General features: G+C 59.3%; 1 protein-coding gene across 2 annotated transcripts in view; it reads left to right on the top strand.

The window, feature by feature from the left end:
• MGAT5B (alpha-1,6-mannosylglycoprotein 6-beta-N-acetylglucosaminyltransferase B) overlaps positions 1-7,780 on the top strand; it is a 64,698-nt gene extending 56,918 nt beyond the window's left edge. For both annotated transcript variants that reach the window (XM_045085840.1, XM_004748822.2), the window contains 3 exons: positions 4,317-4,391; positions 5,605-5,861; positions 6,300-7,780. In XM_045085840.1, coding sequence (XP_044941775.1) covers positions 4,317-4,391; positions 5,605-5,861; positions 6,300-6,498 — 531 coding nt within the window. In that variant the 3' untranslated portion in view covers positions 6,499-7,780. The remainder of the gene's footprint in view (positions 1-4,316; positions 4,392-5,604; positions 5,862-6,299) is intronic.
• Positions 7,781-14,583: the final 6,803 nt, after the last annotated feature.

Below are 14,583 nucleotides of genomic sequence, written 5' to 3'. Positions count from 1 at the left end.
CTCTTCCGGCTCCTTCATTTGGGAAAGGGGACAGACCATGCAGACGGTGCTCTGCTTGCCACAATCCCTCTGGACCTGCCTCTTGCTGTAGCTCGGACATGAGGCTGAACAAAAATAACCAGCCCTGCGGGTGCCCCCTTCCTTGCCCAAGCCCATGTTCAGGGAGTGTGTCCTCCCGGGGAGGGGGGGTATGCACCGCTCAGGGTGAACTTCTGGGTCTGGGGCAGACCTGGAGAGCCTTGGTCTCGGCTGGGCTGCCACACGTGAGTGACCTGATAGGCTCCTTCTGCAAGGGAGAGCCCACGCCCTGGGGGAGGCCACAGCTAGCCAGCGTGTCTGCTGCCCCAGGGGAGCTGGGGGCACTGTCAGGCTCACAGGCAGAGACTAGCAGGGATAGACACCCTGCAGGGGGACTTATGGGCTTCACTTTGAGCCCAGAGCCCCTGCCTGGTTGTCCTGACCCTGAGGCAGGCTTGCATTTGTTCCTAACAGCTCCCCTGCATTCTCTATCACTCAGTCCCACTCGGAACCCCCAGCCTGGGCCCCCACCCCTGCAGATGTCCCCAGAAAATCCGGACCTACCTCGTCTGCTCCCTTCCTGCCCTGACCACACCCTCATCCTTCCGTCCTTCTGTCCGGGCTGAGGGTTTGTCTAGCTAAGTGCCCAGAAGAACATTGCTGTGTCCCAGCCTCCCCCCGTCTTTAGCTGTGATGGACAGGGAACATGGCCAGGTTGGCCTGCGGAGTGGCTGAGCCCCCTGGAACCCCCCCCCGAGCGGTGGGGGGGTGCCCTCCACTCCTTCAGCATCAGCTTAAGCAAATCTCTACCGTGAGTTCCTCCAGGTCACCGACTGTCTTAGACTGGGTTTCTGCCGGCGGTGACCCCGAGGCACAAGCCATTTATTTGGGAAGTGATCCCAGCTAGGAGGGTCCTGGAGTGACAAAGTGAGATGCTGTGTTACAGAGTAGGTCACCCTGGCCGGTGGCACCTGGCGCTCAGGGCTGGCGGGGACAGATGGGGCCGGTCACATCCCAGATTGTCCTACCTGAGGATCGAGTAAACCCAGGCATTTATCCTCAGCTCCATCCATCACTGGCAGAGGGCTGCACCTGGGGACCCTTGCTGAGCTGAACAAGGGGCTCTCCGGGTGGCCTTGGTCCAGGAGAAAGAAGTCACCATCCCCAGCTTGGGGACCCTTGCTGAGCCCCAAGCACACAGCACTGAACGTCCCAGGTGGACACTGCATCGGAAGGCCCCCAGCAAGGCAGATGGCTACTGGGAGGGACCCCCCCCCACCCCATATGCTGCTCTGGCTCCTTCTGCCCCCCACTGAAGAGCAAACATCCGAAGCTTCTGTCCCAGGGGACCAGGATGGGGTGGAGGGTTGGGGGGTGGATGGGAGACTAGCAAGGCTTCTGCCCACCCCCAAAGCTCAGGTCTGGCCCAACAGATCTCAGCAAGATCTGTCCCTGAGCTAAAGGAGCAAGATACCTGGTCCCATGGGGAGCATGTTCCAGCCTCAGAACACAACGGGGCTGCGGAGGGGCTGCAGGGGAGAGTACGTGTGCCTTCGCTCATTCTTTCTGGTCTGATGCACGAGAAGTTACTGACAGTGGCTGCCCTGGGGACAGGCCTGGGTGTCTGGGTGGGAAGAAACGTACTTTTCATTGGTTTTCCTTCTGATTTTTTTTCTCCATGAACATCTGTTTAATTTTGTTCATTAGTTACTCTAAAAATGACAGTAACGAAAGGGTCAAGGAACCAAGGTTTTGCAAGTCTGCCAGGCTGAGACGTGTAGATGGGCCCCCAACCTGACCGCCCGCTGCCTTCAGCCCCTTCAGGGGTCCCACGCTTCCTCCTGGGCAGTTTACCCCGTTACCCAAGAGTCACCTAGGAGGTCATTAAAATGCGGGTCCTGGGCCCGTCTTCTGATTTTTAAAGATTTTTTTCTGAAAGAGAGAGCACGAGAGGGGGAGGGGGAGAAGCAGTTTCCCCGCTGAGCAAGGAGCCCCATGCGGGACTCGATTCCAGGACCCCGGGATTATGACCTGAACCGAAGGCAGATGCTTAACCAACTGAGCCACGCAAGCGCCGGCCCTTCCTGTCTTCTGATCTTAAAGGACGGGTGTGGCCTTGGCATCTGCATTTTCAACAAGCAGCCTGGGCTGCTCTCTTAATCCTATTTTAGAGAACTGATTGAGGGCCCCCGTCAGGGGTCACGGCTCGCTCTGCAAGTCCTGGGGCCTTTCAGTGGGGAGAGGGAGGAGAAGGACGAGGCACAGAGAGGAGCTGGGAGAGACCCGCTGTCCCCCGCTCAGGGGTCGGTGGCTTTGCCGCTGAACGTCTCTGCTGGAGAGGGGTTAGGCCAGCCCCCGCCCCCCCCCCGCCCCGACTCATGACAGCGCGGGGCCGGCACCTGCCAGCCCAGCAAGACTGATTACTGTGCACACCTGTAACTGGGCCTGATGAGGCTAATTTCCAGGCAGGCTGGCTCCTCCGGCTGGGATTCATGGCAGGTGGGTTGCGGCTGGCTGATGGGATGTGGGCTTCAAAGCCCGGAGGGGGACATGGGGGAGGCAGTCAGTGGGCTGGGGAGGTGCCGTGGAGCAGGCAGAGTGACATTTGGAGGGACACTCTCTCCTCTGAGGGGTTATCTATAACCAGGCCTGGAAGTCGTGTACCCCAGAGGTGTTCAAGGCTCAAGGGCACCGAGGTCGGGAGCCAGCGGTGCACAGTGCAGGGCTGGAAAGGCCACCCACGGGCTGGGATGAGCAGTGGTGGCCGGATGCAGGACCTGGGGTTCTCTGGGAAGGGGGACCCGCCCTCGGGTTAAGAATGGCCGCTCACAGTGGGAACTGGGGACAAAGCCACGGGGCTAGGCTCTCATCCTAAGAATCTTCTGGTGGCCGGAACCCATTTCAAGGGGAGCCTCTCCCCAGCCTGAGGGTCAGGGATGCCCCTAGGCATAGGATGGGCCTAGGATGGGCCTAGGATGGGCCTCCAGCCCTTCAAAGTGGGGTCTGCAAGAAGCAGGACCTGCCCGGCACACCTGGCTGGGCCTCTGATGCTGCGGGCTCTGCAGAGGGGGAGGGCGGCCATGCCCACTTGGGCACAAGTGTTAGTCACACCCCCTGGGCTGCTGGTAGGAAAAGGGCATGAGTCGGGATCGGGCTGGACCGGGGCGGGGGGGGGGCGCCCCCACGCATAGCACGTGCACACAGATACGTACACACAGCACATCCCTACACACAGACATAGATACAGGGTATAAAGGCACATGCATGCACAACACGTTCGCACATGTACACACGTGCACACGTGTATACACACACACACGCCCGTGCTCTGGGGAGAAGGGAGGGCAAAGGCCCAGTCCGAGTCTGGGGCGGGTCACCCCTGCGTCCCTGTCCAGCTGCGGGTTTCCTCCCCGGTGGCTGTGTGCCGGGCGGGGTAAACGGGGAGGGGTTGGTCGGGTAAGAAGAGTGCAGAGGAGGTGGGGTAGCCGCTCACACGTCTCCCCCCAGCTCCTCCAGCCACCGGCTCCACGAGGCGGCCTGTGGCTCCCAGCCATCCCCAGCGCCGTTGGCCGTGTAACTGTCTGTGGCCTCTGCTGGGGGCACATGTCTCGGGTCCTGCCCGGTGCCTGGCCTGGGCAGGAAGACTTACAGATTCATCTCATTCAATCCGCGGGGAGATGCCCATGTGTTCCTTTTCATGAAGAGTCTACGTTCTGGGCAGCTCATGGGCAGAGCTGGAGATGCTGCTTCCTGAGCACCTACTCTAGCAGACACTATGCCTGGCAGTGGGCTCAATGGTAGATGAGCCAAAGTCCAGTTCTCAAGGGACCTGTAACCCGGGAGACACGAGGGTTAAATCAGAAACAGTGACACAGGTGCTCAGGTGCTGGAGGAGTTCTCGGGTGCCACGAAGGAAAGTGATCCAGTAACAGGGGTGTGGCTGGGGCTCAGGGACGGCTTCCTGGAGGAGGTGTCACCTAAGTGGGGGGCGGGGGGAATCCATCTGGTTGGCTGTGGGAAGAGCAGGCATCATAGCCCCGGGGAGGGGGGGGGGATGGGAGCTGAGCTTTAGGGGAAGCAGAGGGTGGCTAGGAAGGGGGCAGGAGGGAGTGGGATGACCCCCAGGGCCACTGGAGGGTGTACCAGGGGTCCAAGTGGAGGGGCCGGGTAGGGGTGACAGACTCCCTAGGCACACCAGATTTCTGCCTCCAATGCTGAGCATGACCGGCCCCCAACAGCCAGGTCGAGGGGGGCCCGGGGCGCCTCCCGTCCCATGTGTCTGCCCATCTCTCCTACAGGTAGACCCCTACCTGCCCTACGAGTACACCTGTGAGGGGATGCTGGAACGAATCCACGCCTACATACAGCACCAAGTAGGTGGGCCCTCTGCTCTCTGCTCGAGGAATGACGGGGGGTACCCCCAGCCCCATCAGACCAGAGGAGGGGGCCTAGCCAACTCCACTGTCCGAGGAAGCGCTCTCCCCCGGGGCTCTGTGCCCCATAAACTCCCGCTCCCCTCCACCTGTTTCCATTCCCCTGGAGACGCCTGGCCTGGCGGTGGGGCTGGAGGTGGAGGGCGGTCCTGCTCTGCTCCTGCTTGGAGACCAGGCCTAGGGGGTGGGGAGGGCGCTGGGTCACTAATCTAGGAGCAGCCCCAACCACAGCACGGAAACGACAAGACTTATTTTGATAAAGAAGTTGCTTAGAAGTTTGGTATGGGATTGAGTGACCAGTAGGTATGGGAGGCCCCGGTTCCTTCCACCTCCAGGGATGAGCAGAGAGACCGGGGTGGGGTGAGGGCTCCGCTGGGAACCCAGGGGGAGGGGCCGCCGGAGAAGCCCCCCCTGCCCCTCCCTGCCAGGGGATCTCAGGCTCTTCCAGGCCTGGGGCTTCTGGGGCTGATGGCTGGGCCACGGGACTCGGTGTGGGCTGTTTCCTAACTACTTGATATTCAGCCTGTGGCCTGTGTCTGTACCTTGTCCCCAACCTCAAGGGCTGGAGAGCTGTTCTAGACCATTGCTTTACAGTCAGGAAAACTGAAGCCCCCGGCAGGGAGGTCTGGGTGGGATCAGAGCCAGAACCCGGGATCTGAGCCCCCCGCCAGCCGCAGGGATGCCATCGTGAAGCCCCCGGATACACTTGCCGGGCCCCACAGGTGCTTCCTGGAGCTGACCCCTGCAAGGAGAGCCCCTCCAGCCGGCCCGGGCGCCCCTCTGCAGCTAGGGCATGGGGGCCTCCGTGTAGAAACTCTGCGCCTGACTTAGCGGGATCCACAGCGAGGCCGTGCAGGGCAGGTGGCTCTTGGGCTGGCCTGAGTTCAAATCCTGCCTCTGCCCTCCAGCGGTGAGGCCCTGCGCAGGTGGCCTCTCTGAGCCTCCGCTTCCTCCCAGCCCCCCGCCCCGTAAGGTAGCTGGAGACACACTAGTGCACTCCCGGGGGGCTGCTTCGAGGAACAGACGGCATCACGCGCGGCAGGCTTCCCGGCTTTCGGTCGGCTCCCAGCGCGTCATGACTGCTCTCGTGGCCCCCGTCAGCCAGTGGCGTCCGGGCCCCCTTTCCCGGCTGACGTGGCTTTCCTCCTGCCAGGACTTCTGTGCGGCCTCAGGGCCTGCCCCAGCAGCGGCCCAAGCCCCACCCAGCCCCTTCGTTCTGGCCCCCAACGCCACCCATCTGGAGTGGGCCCAGAATGCCAGCTCGGCCCCCGGGGCCTGGCCCCCCGCACACTCCCTCCGGGCCTGGCTGGCCGCTGCTGGGAGGGCGTGCACGGACGCGTGCCTGGACCACGGGCTGATTTGCGAGCCGACCTTCTTCCCCTTCCTCAACAGCCAGGACGCCTTCCAGAAGTAAGTGAGACCCCCCTGCCCCCCCGCCCGCCTACCTGGGCCGGCCCAGCCTTACCCACCCGCAGCCTCTCACCCTGCTGCTGCCCTGCCTACAGCCCTGCCGGCGGTGGGGGCTTCACGCTCCCCCAGGAGTCAGGAAGAACCCAGAAGGAACCCTGTGGGCAGGAGTCCGTGTCACGGACTCAGCCCTCGCTGGTCCCTCCCTGAGCCTCTGCCTAGCCTGTCCCCGCATCTTCTAGGCCCAGGGCTCCTCCCAGCGGGTCAGCCTGCAGCCCAGGCCAGGCCTCCTCCCTCACAGCCGGGAGAAGGAGCTGCAGTCCAGAGTTCGCCCTGGTGCCTCCTAGAAGCTTCTTCCCTGCTTGGGGATGGGATGGGCCAGGGAGGGCAGGGGGCGGCCCCAGGCTGCGGCCATGACCGATGCCCACGGCGCCCGTCCAGGCTGCAGGTGCCCTGTGACAGCACCGAGTCGGAGATGAACCATCTGTACCCGGCCTTCGCCCAGCCCGGCCGCGAGTGCTTCCTGCAGAAGGAGCCCCTGCTCTTCAGCTGCGCGGGCTCCAGCACCAAGTACCACCGGCTGTGTCCCTGCCGAGACTTCCGCAAGGGCCAGGTGGCCTTGTGCCGGGACTGTCTGTGAGGCCGCCCGGCTGCCTGGCTCCCGGCCGCAGGAGGAAGCACCAGCAGATTCTGAGCTCCAGCGACGGGCCCTCCCCGCGACACCCCGGCACTGGGGCTTCGTTCCTTGGCCGAGAAGCGGGCAGAGCGGACTCGTGCATGGGGCTAGGGGCGGGCCACGTGCCCACCCCAGGCAGGCTCCTCGACGTCGTCCCGGGACTCACGGCAGCATCGTGGCCAGGCAGCTGTGGGATTGGTCAGAGAGCCCTGGGGCAGGAGCAGGTGGTTGGAGGCCCCTTGCTTTGTGCAAGGCCAATTCTGGACCAGACTGAGGGCCCTGGGGATGGGGACTCAGAATGTCTGTAGAGGGAGCAGGGCAAGGTGCCCGATGGCTCACCGAAGGGTCCAGGGAGTGGGGAGTGATGCGTGGGGGTCAGTCTTGTCCCTCTGTGGTTGTTCGGGTATGGACAAAAGGGACAGGGACTGGAGGACCCTCTCAGCCCCACCCCTCCTGCCTTCGCAGTCTCCCCCTCCCTTCCATACTTGGGGGGGGCACAGTGGGAGTGGGGGGCCACCTAGCCCCTGGGTTGAACTCTTTCCTCCCCTGCTTGGTCCAGCTCTCTCCACTCGGGCTGCTCCCGAAACATCTTGGCATGACCGCGATTCCAGGATTTGTCCCCGGAACCTCCGTCCCCGCCCCAGCAGGCTCTGGACGCTGCCCCCATCCCCCCAGGCATCCCGTGTAGGCAAAGGCTTGGGATGGAGCTTCGGCCCCATGGCCTGCCCAGCCCAGGTCCTGGCATCCCAGACCCACTAGCCCCCAGGTAGCCCCCACCCCCTCGATGCTGCCCGTCCCCACCTCCAGCTTCCTCCAGCCTCAAACCATCATCTCTCTGTGGCATGCCTGCCCCGGCCCCAGGAGGCCCCCCTCCCCTGCTCCCCATGCCCAGAGCCCCGCCTGACTCAGCGGGTCAGGCCTTCAGAGACACTGCCACCCCATCCTGTCTTATAATCCCATCGCCCTCCCCAGGCAACCCCCTCCCCCAGGCCTGCCCCTCCGCCCTGCCAGGGAGACAGCGCAGGCCCTGAGAGCTGGGCGAGGGGCGCCGGCCCTCGCAGGGCTGAGGCAGGGACCCTCCCACCCAAGACCCCTCTCTGGGCCTGGGTGGCCCCTTCGGCCGCAGAAACTCAGTGGTCACCAAGGACCTGACCTGTTGGGGGAAAGCAATAGAGACACTCTTTTCTCTCTCTCTTTTTTTAAAGATTTATTTCTTGAAATAATAAATATTTTATTGGGATGTGAGGTGCAGAGGACATGTGTGCTGTTTTCTATCTTTTCCTGGGCCGCCGCGGGTTGGGGGGCGGCTATCTTGGGGACCCTGGTCCCTGCTGCATATTGTCCCTTGGCATGCACGGAATGCCTGGGTCAGGCTGCCCAAGGGCTGTGCCTGCGAGCCACCACCCACCCCTGGCGCCATGGTTCCAGGGACCCTGCTGGACAAGCTGGGCTGTCCCCCGTTCTGTTCCCTTCAGGCTGGCCTCTGTGAGGTCAGAGAGCACAAATGCATTTTGATAAGAGCCTGAGCTAGGTCAGGATGAATCCTCGCCAACACTTACCGGGCGCTGACTGTCCTTCGGACACCGGGCTGAGAGCTGGACACACAATGTGTCATTTTATGCGTTCGGCCGTCCTATCAGGTAGGCACTGTTGTATCCCCTCTACAGTGGAGAAAACGGAGGCACAGAGAGTTTAAACAACTTGCCCGAGAACACACAGCTTATAAGCAGTGAGGTGGGGTAGGGGGTCATTTCGGAGTTGCCGTGAGAATCAAATGACCCGACAGGGTGACAGCCCAGCCTAGGGTCCCACCTGCAGCCTCACGGACAGTGCCCTGGGACCCTCTGTGAGCCGGGACTTCCTTCAGTCTGGGCTCCTGCGCGCGATGCCCCTGCAGCCCGGGGTCTGGAGCACGTGACACCACTCGGTGTTGCATCTATTTTTAATTGATTTTTCATCTGCAGCTCCCTGACGGCATCTGACGCCGAGCATCTTGTCACAGGCTTACTTGCCATCTGCAAGTCCCCTGTGAGGGGTCTCTGCCGGTCTTCCCCGCAGCTCTTAATGAGCTGCTGGTTTCTTATTGTTGGGTTTTCAGTGTTCTTGGCATAGGGGCCTACTTCTGAATCCTGGCGGGCTTTGAACTCAGCTGGGGTGGGGGCTGGTAGGGGGAGAAGCAGAAGCAGACCCCAGATGCCTGGGGGAGGCTGTGGGTTCTCTGTCCTGACCTCCTGCACCGGCGCCAGTCCCCGCTTCTTCAGCGCGCTGCCCCCCCGCCTACCGCGGAACAGCGGAGGAGAGAACAGGCCCAGGCCGGCCTCTCGCCCACCTTGCAAGGTGACGTCACACCCCCCCCCCCGGCTTACAGGGGACATAACAGGTCCCATGAAGCCCCTCACCAGCCTGCGGTTGGGGTTAGCCTCTGGAATCATCTGGGGAGCTCTGGCACCCCCACATCCAGCCTGCCCCCAGTCCCGTGAAACCGACAGCTCAGAGCAAGGCCGGGCTGCTGAGGTTTTAAAAAGCTCTCCTCCAGGTGTTTCTGCTGAGCATCCATACGAGCTTCTGGGCTGACATCCAGACGGGGTAGCTTCTCGCTGCTCCCCAACCTCCCGGCTCAGCTCTCAGAGGGTCTGATCAGGGTGAGGACCTGCTAGCATTTGAAACCCTGCCCCTCCCTCCGCCTCTCTGGCCCTGGACCCACCAGCCGGGAATGAGAAGGGAGGAGGCCGGGTCTAGCCTGAGGCAAAGCAGGCACAGAGGCCTCAGCGGACTCCAAAGACAGTCCCCAGTTCAAGGGGAGGAGACAGTGCTGGGGCTGGGAGGCTGTTGACTATAATCCTTCCCCGGAACTGGGGAGGCTGGAGGGCGGCGGAGGAGGCAGGTGTTAGGAGTGAGTCGGACAGTTAGGGAGTCAGGGCCAGGGTCCCAACTAGGAAATGCGGAGTCAGGACAGCTCGGAAGGAACAGCACGGACGTCCTGCTTTACAGCTTAGTGGGGACCGCGCTGACGTTCTGCTTTGCAGCCTTTGCAGAAATGACTTCTGCAAAACATCCTAAAATAAGACCATTAAGCACAAAACCATTTTTCAATATCACAGGCAAGGAGCAGGTAAGACCTAAGCCCCCAGATGTTAGCAAAAAAAAGACCATTAGCACGTGGACGCGAACCTAATACGTAGAGAAATAACGTGACCAGAGCCCTGACTGGCACGACTCAGCCAATTGCTTAAGAAAGTTCTGCAAAAGAGTTCATAAAAACCCCTAAACTTAGAAACTCGGGGGCAACCCACTCGGGTCCCCCTCCCTCTCTGGGAGCTTTGTCCTCTCCGCTCGATAAACCCTGCTTAGCCGCCCACCGCTCTTCGTCCGGTCTGCCTCTTCGTTCTTGGAGCAGTGTGACCAAGAACCATGAGCACTCGGGGGGCAGAAATCCTGTAACCCCGGGTCCCCTCTGGTCTCTGTGGAGACCTGGGAGGCATTGCCAATTTGGTTTCTTCTCTTGGTCACCAAGATACCCTCTTAGCTGGGGCTGTGCCGGGCAGGGCTGGAGCAGAGGGGCCAGGACCGGGTGGATTCGCGCCCCCTGTGTCCTGGCACCGCCGCTGCCCTGCTTCTCTTTGGCTACCTCCAGCCCCCGCCTGCTGCTGCGGGGCCGCCCAACTGCAGCTGCGGTTCTGCTGTGTGAAATGAGGGAACCAACCCTCAGCCACCGTGGAGTTGAGGAGGAAACCGGGCGAGGCAGGTCCTGGCCCGAGTGCACGGAGGGAGATGAAGCAGGCGTGAGGGGCTGGGGGAGGCTGGGCTGTGGGGTTGGGGCCCCCTCCAGGTTCGAGGAGCTCCTCACCCCTTCCCGGCAGGTGGGCAACAGGCTCCCAGCCGCTGCCCAGACCCAACGCCAGATATTCTGACCCCCCACGCCTGGAACCAATACGGAAGGGATCAGATTTCTGCTGCCTTTAAGGATCATCAGAAGAAGGAGGGAACCAACCACCAGCCCAGAGGCCTGAGCTGAGCGTCCCCAGGGTCGTGAGCTGAATGCCTCCCCTGCCCCCCGCTCCCCGCCCCTGCCAGGCTGTTGCCCCCCCCCCCCCCGGGGATGGGCCTGGAGCCCGACTTCCCAGGTGGATTCTGGGACGGTCACCCTCCCGCTGATTCAGCCTTAGATCACCTCCCTCTGACTCGGCTAAAAATAGCCCAGCCCCGATTTCCGCACATATCTGAATATTGGGCTCAAGAGGCTCGTGACGCTGGAGAAACAGTGCGGCTGGTTCTTCCCATGTTGAGGATGAAGTGAGCAGAGGCCACGTGCTTCCCCGGTCAACTCTCTGCTGCCAGCACCGGCCCTGGCCGCGCAGGCCCCGCCACCAGCCACTTCCTTCTTGCAGACTCCCTGGCGGGGTCCTCAGGGCCGGCGTGGGCTTGGGCATTTATTTGGCTTTGGGAGTTTCAGGCTGGGGCAAGGTGGTGACAGCTCCCCGGGAGTGCACTGGATACCCCAGGATACCCCCTACCCTTGCCTGAGGTCCCCCTCGATCCCTTAGGATCCCTCACCTGTGCCCACCCCATTCTGGGATCCTCAGAAGATAGGAGAGGAGGGGCAGGTAGAGGTTGTGACTTCCCAGGCTTATCTACAGCCGGATCTGGGTCTCATTTCCCATCTGGTTCTTTCTCCCCATCAGTCATTCAGTCATTCAGTCATTCAGCAAACATTCCCCCAGCACAAGGGTTTGCTGTGACGCTTGACCCAGGGGGTGCAAAGTCTCCCATCCAGAGCCTCTGTTTTGAGCGCCAGTGGCCAGCCTGGGCCTGCTGGGGTTCACTGGGCCTCCTGAATCTGAGGACCTTTCTTATTTACCAGTTCTGGAAACCCCTTGGCCTGCACATCTGCACATCTCCGTATTTCTCCTCTTCCACCAAAACGGAGCAGCCTCCTCGCCTCACTGTTCAGGAACTCAGTATGTCTTCTGCTTTCTGGTTCCACAAGGCTGTAGTCCGCAAGGGTCTTGGTTCTCTGTCCCCATCTCAAGGCCACACCCCTCATCCCCATGGAAGAATCAACATCCAAACGCCTGGTCCCAGGGCCTCCACGGCCGGGTTCACATGCTCACCACCTGGCTTTCAAGTATCTGGTTTCGGTAGGGCCTCTGGGGGTGCCCCTCCTGCCTGAAAGCCCAGCTCCGCCTTCACCTGGACACTACCATTTGTGGTGTTTATTTTCCGGTGTTTTGTAAAGAAGAACTTTCCGTGGGGCACGTGGCTGGCTCGGTTGGTAGAGTATATGACTCTCGATCTCAGGGTTGTGAGTTCGAGCCCCATGTTGGGGGTAGGGATTACTTAAAAATAAAATCTTAAAAAAAAAAAAAAAAAAGAAAGAGAGAGAGAGAGAAAGAAAGAAAAAAAGCTTTCCAGTTACCTAGGCTGAGCGGGGATTAAGCTGGCAACCTTCCACGGAGGGGGGGTGGCGCTTACATATAAAAAGTGGAAAAAAGGCAAACACATGCACACACACACACTAACTTGGGCTTTGGAATTAGCCAGCCCTGGGGTCAAACCCTGTTTTTGGCACTGGTCACTAGCTGTGACCCTGAGCAGTCAACCGGTCTGGGTTTTAGCCCATCAGGTAGGTAAGTGCAGAAAATACGTATGAGTACTAACTTCCTATCGCTGTATAACAAGTGGACACAAACTCAGTGTCATAAAACAACATGAATATATTATTTTATTAGGATTATATATTAATTTTCAGTCCAAGTCCAAAACAGGCCTCAGGTATAAAACAAGATGTCAGCAGCGACCCTTCTGGAAACTCTGGGGGAGACTCCATGTCCTGCCTATTCCACCTGCTAGGGGCCACCTGCTTGCCTTGGCTTGTGGCCCCTTCCTCCATCTTCAAAGCTGACAGTGGCGGGTCGACTCTTTCTCACATCTCGTCACTCTGACGCTGACCCTCCTGCCTCCTCCTTCTACATACAAGACCCCCGTGGTTACATCATACCACCAGGTAATCCTGGATGACCTCCCTACTTTCAGGTCAGCTGATGAACAACTTAAATTCTGCAACCCCAATTCTTCCCTACCATGTGTATCAGTCTGGGTTCTCCAGAGAAACAGGTGTGTATACATATAGATGACTACACATACATAGAAAGAGAAAGATTTATTTTAAGAAATTGGCTCATGTGCTTACAGAGAACGTACAAAAATCTACAGCTGGAGACCCAGGGAAGAGTTGATGTTGTAGTTCAAGTCTGAAGGTCATCCGCTGGCAGGATTTCTTGTCTCGGGGGAGATCAGTCTTTTGCTCTACTCAAGTCTTCAACTGATTGGACTAGGCCCACCCACACCCTGGAGGGCAATCAGCTTTACTCAAAGTCTACCTGTTGAAATGTTAATCTCATCCAAAAACAGCCTCATAGAAACATCCAGATTAAAGTTTGACTGCCTGTCTGGACACTGTGGCCCAGTAAAATTGACCCACAAAATTAACCATTGCATAATCTAACATAACATATTCACAGGTTCCAGGAATTAGGATATGGACATCTTTGGGCATGGGGAGGGGGGCATTATTCTGATGACCATAACTACCCCTGTACTAGGTTCTCTAGAGAAACAGAACTAATAAAATAGGAAAAAATATATACGTAATTTATTATACGTAGAATATATGTATTTATTGTAACTGACTCCCGTGATTGAGGGGACTTCCAGGAGGGCCAATGGTATAGTGTCTGAGTCCAAAGGCCTGACAACCATGTGAGTGTAAGTTTGATCCAAAACCCAATAGACTCAAGACCCAAGAAGAGGCAACATTTCGGTTCAAGTCTGAAGGCAGAAACAGACCAGCCTCCCAGCTCAAGGCAGTCAATCAGGAGGGGTTCCCCACTAACTCACAGAAGGCTCAGCCTTTCTGTTCTTTTCGGGTCCTCAACCGATTAGATGAGGCCCCCCTGCATTGGGAGAGAGCCATTTGAATTACTCCATCTACCAATTCAAATGTCAAATGTCTCCTCCACGAAGGGGCAGGACAAAGCCCCTGGTGCCAAGTTCAGACACGTGGTCTCTGTGCGCGCTGAGGACACTGAGGACAACGGGATGTTTTCCCATCTTAGAGCCAACGCCCTGTGCTCCTTCTCTAGCCAGTGACGGTGATTCCTTCACTCATTGAGCAAATGTTTATTGAGAACCTACTAGGCATCGAGCACTGTTCTGGGAATACGACTGTGCACAGAACAAGGTGCCTGATGGTAGAACACAGACAATAAACTGATAGTTAAGATCTGTTTCAGGGAAAATCTCTAGCAAGGAGGAGAGGGGCATGGGTATAGGGTTATGAGAAGACCTCCCACTGGGATGACATTTGGGCCAGAAGCTCAAGGAAGTGAGCCAAAAAGAAGAGCATCCCAAGTAGAAGGAACAGCCTGTGCAAAGGCCCTGAGGCAGTTAATTGCAAGATAGTGGAAAGAAACTAGCGTGCTTGCAGCAGAGCCAGAGAGAGGGAGAAGAGTGATCAGACCCCGTTGTCTCTACAGACCACCTGAAATCCCAGCCGCGTGCTGGCCCTGGACTAGACCCTTGAGATACAGAGATGGAGTCCTGTATGGAGAGGCATTTGAATGGCAGCGAGAAATGCTGTGATAGAACCCTCGCCAAGGCTTCTGATGACCGGTCAGTTGGGGGGCCGCGCCCTACGATCCTGGGCATCCCAGGCTTGAACAAGGACAGGTGGGGCCTAGAGAACCCTCCCCTCTACATCTCCTACCTCTCCAGCAGCCCCCACGGTCAGTCTGGGAGGCACCTTCCCCTGGGGATTGCCTCCATCTCTCTCCAGCCGGGTCCTCGGCCCGCTTTCCTGGCTATATCAGTCTTATTCTTCTCCTGTCGAGGCCTCTGGGGAAAACCTGCTACAGGAGGCCGTGAGTCACTCAGGATGATGTCTGCACCCCTTCCCTTCTCTCAGGGGAAAGGATGGAATTCGCAGGAGACGTGAGGATACCAGGGCCCCTCCCTGGCATCAGCCACGAGGCTGTGGACATCCGCAGCTGC

This window comes from Mustela putorius, unplaced genomic scaffold (assembly GCF_011764305.1).
Source record: "Mustela putorius furo isolate JIRA1106 unplaced genomic scaffold, ASM1176430v1.1 tig00000873_pilon_pilon_pilon, whole genome shotgun sequence".
In the NCBI taxonomy this organism is placed as follows: domain Eukaryota; kingdom Metazoa; phylum Chordata; class Mammalia; order Carnivora; family Mustelidae; genus Mustela; species Mustela putorius.
This window is presented reverse-complemented; position numbering and strand designations above follow the sequence as displayed.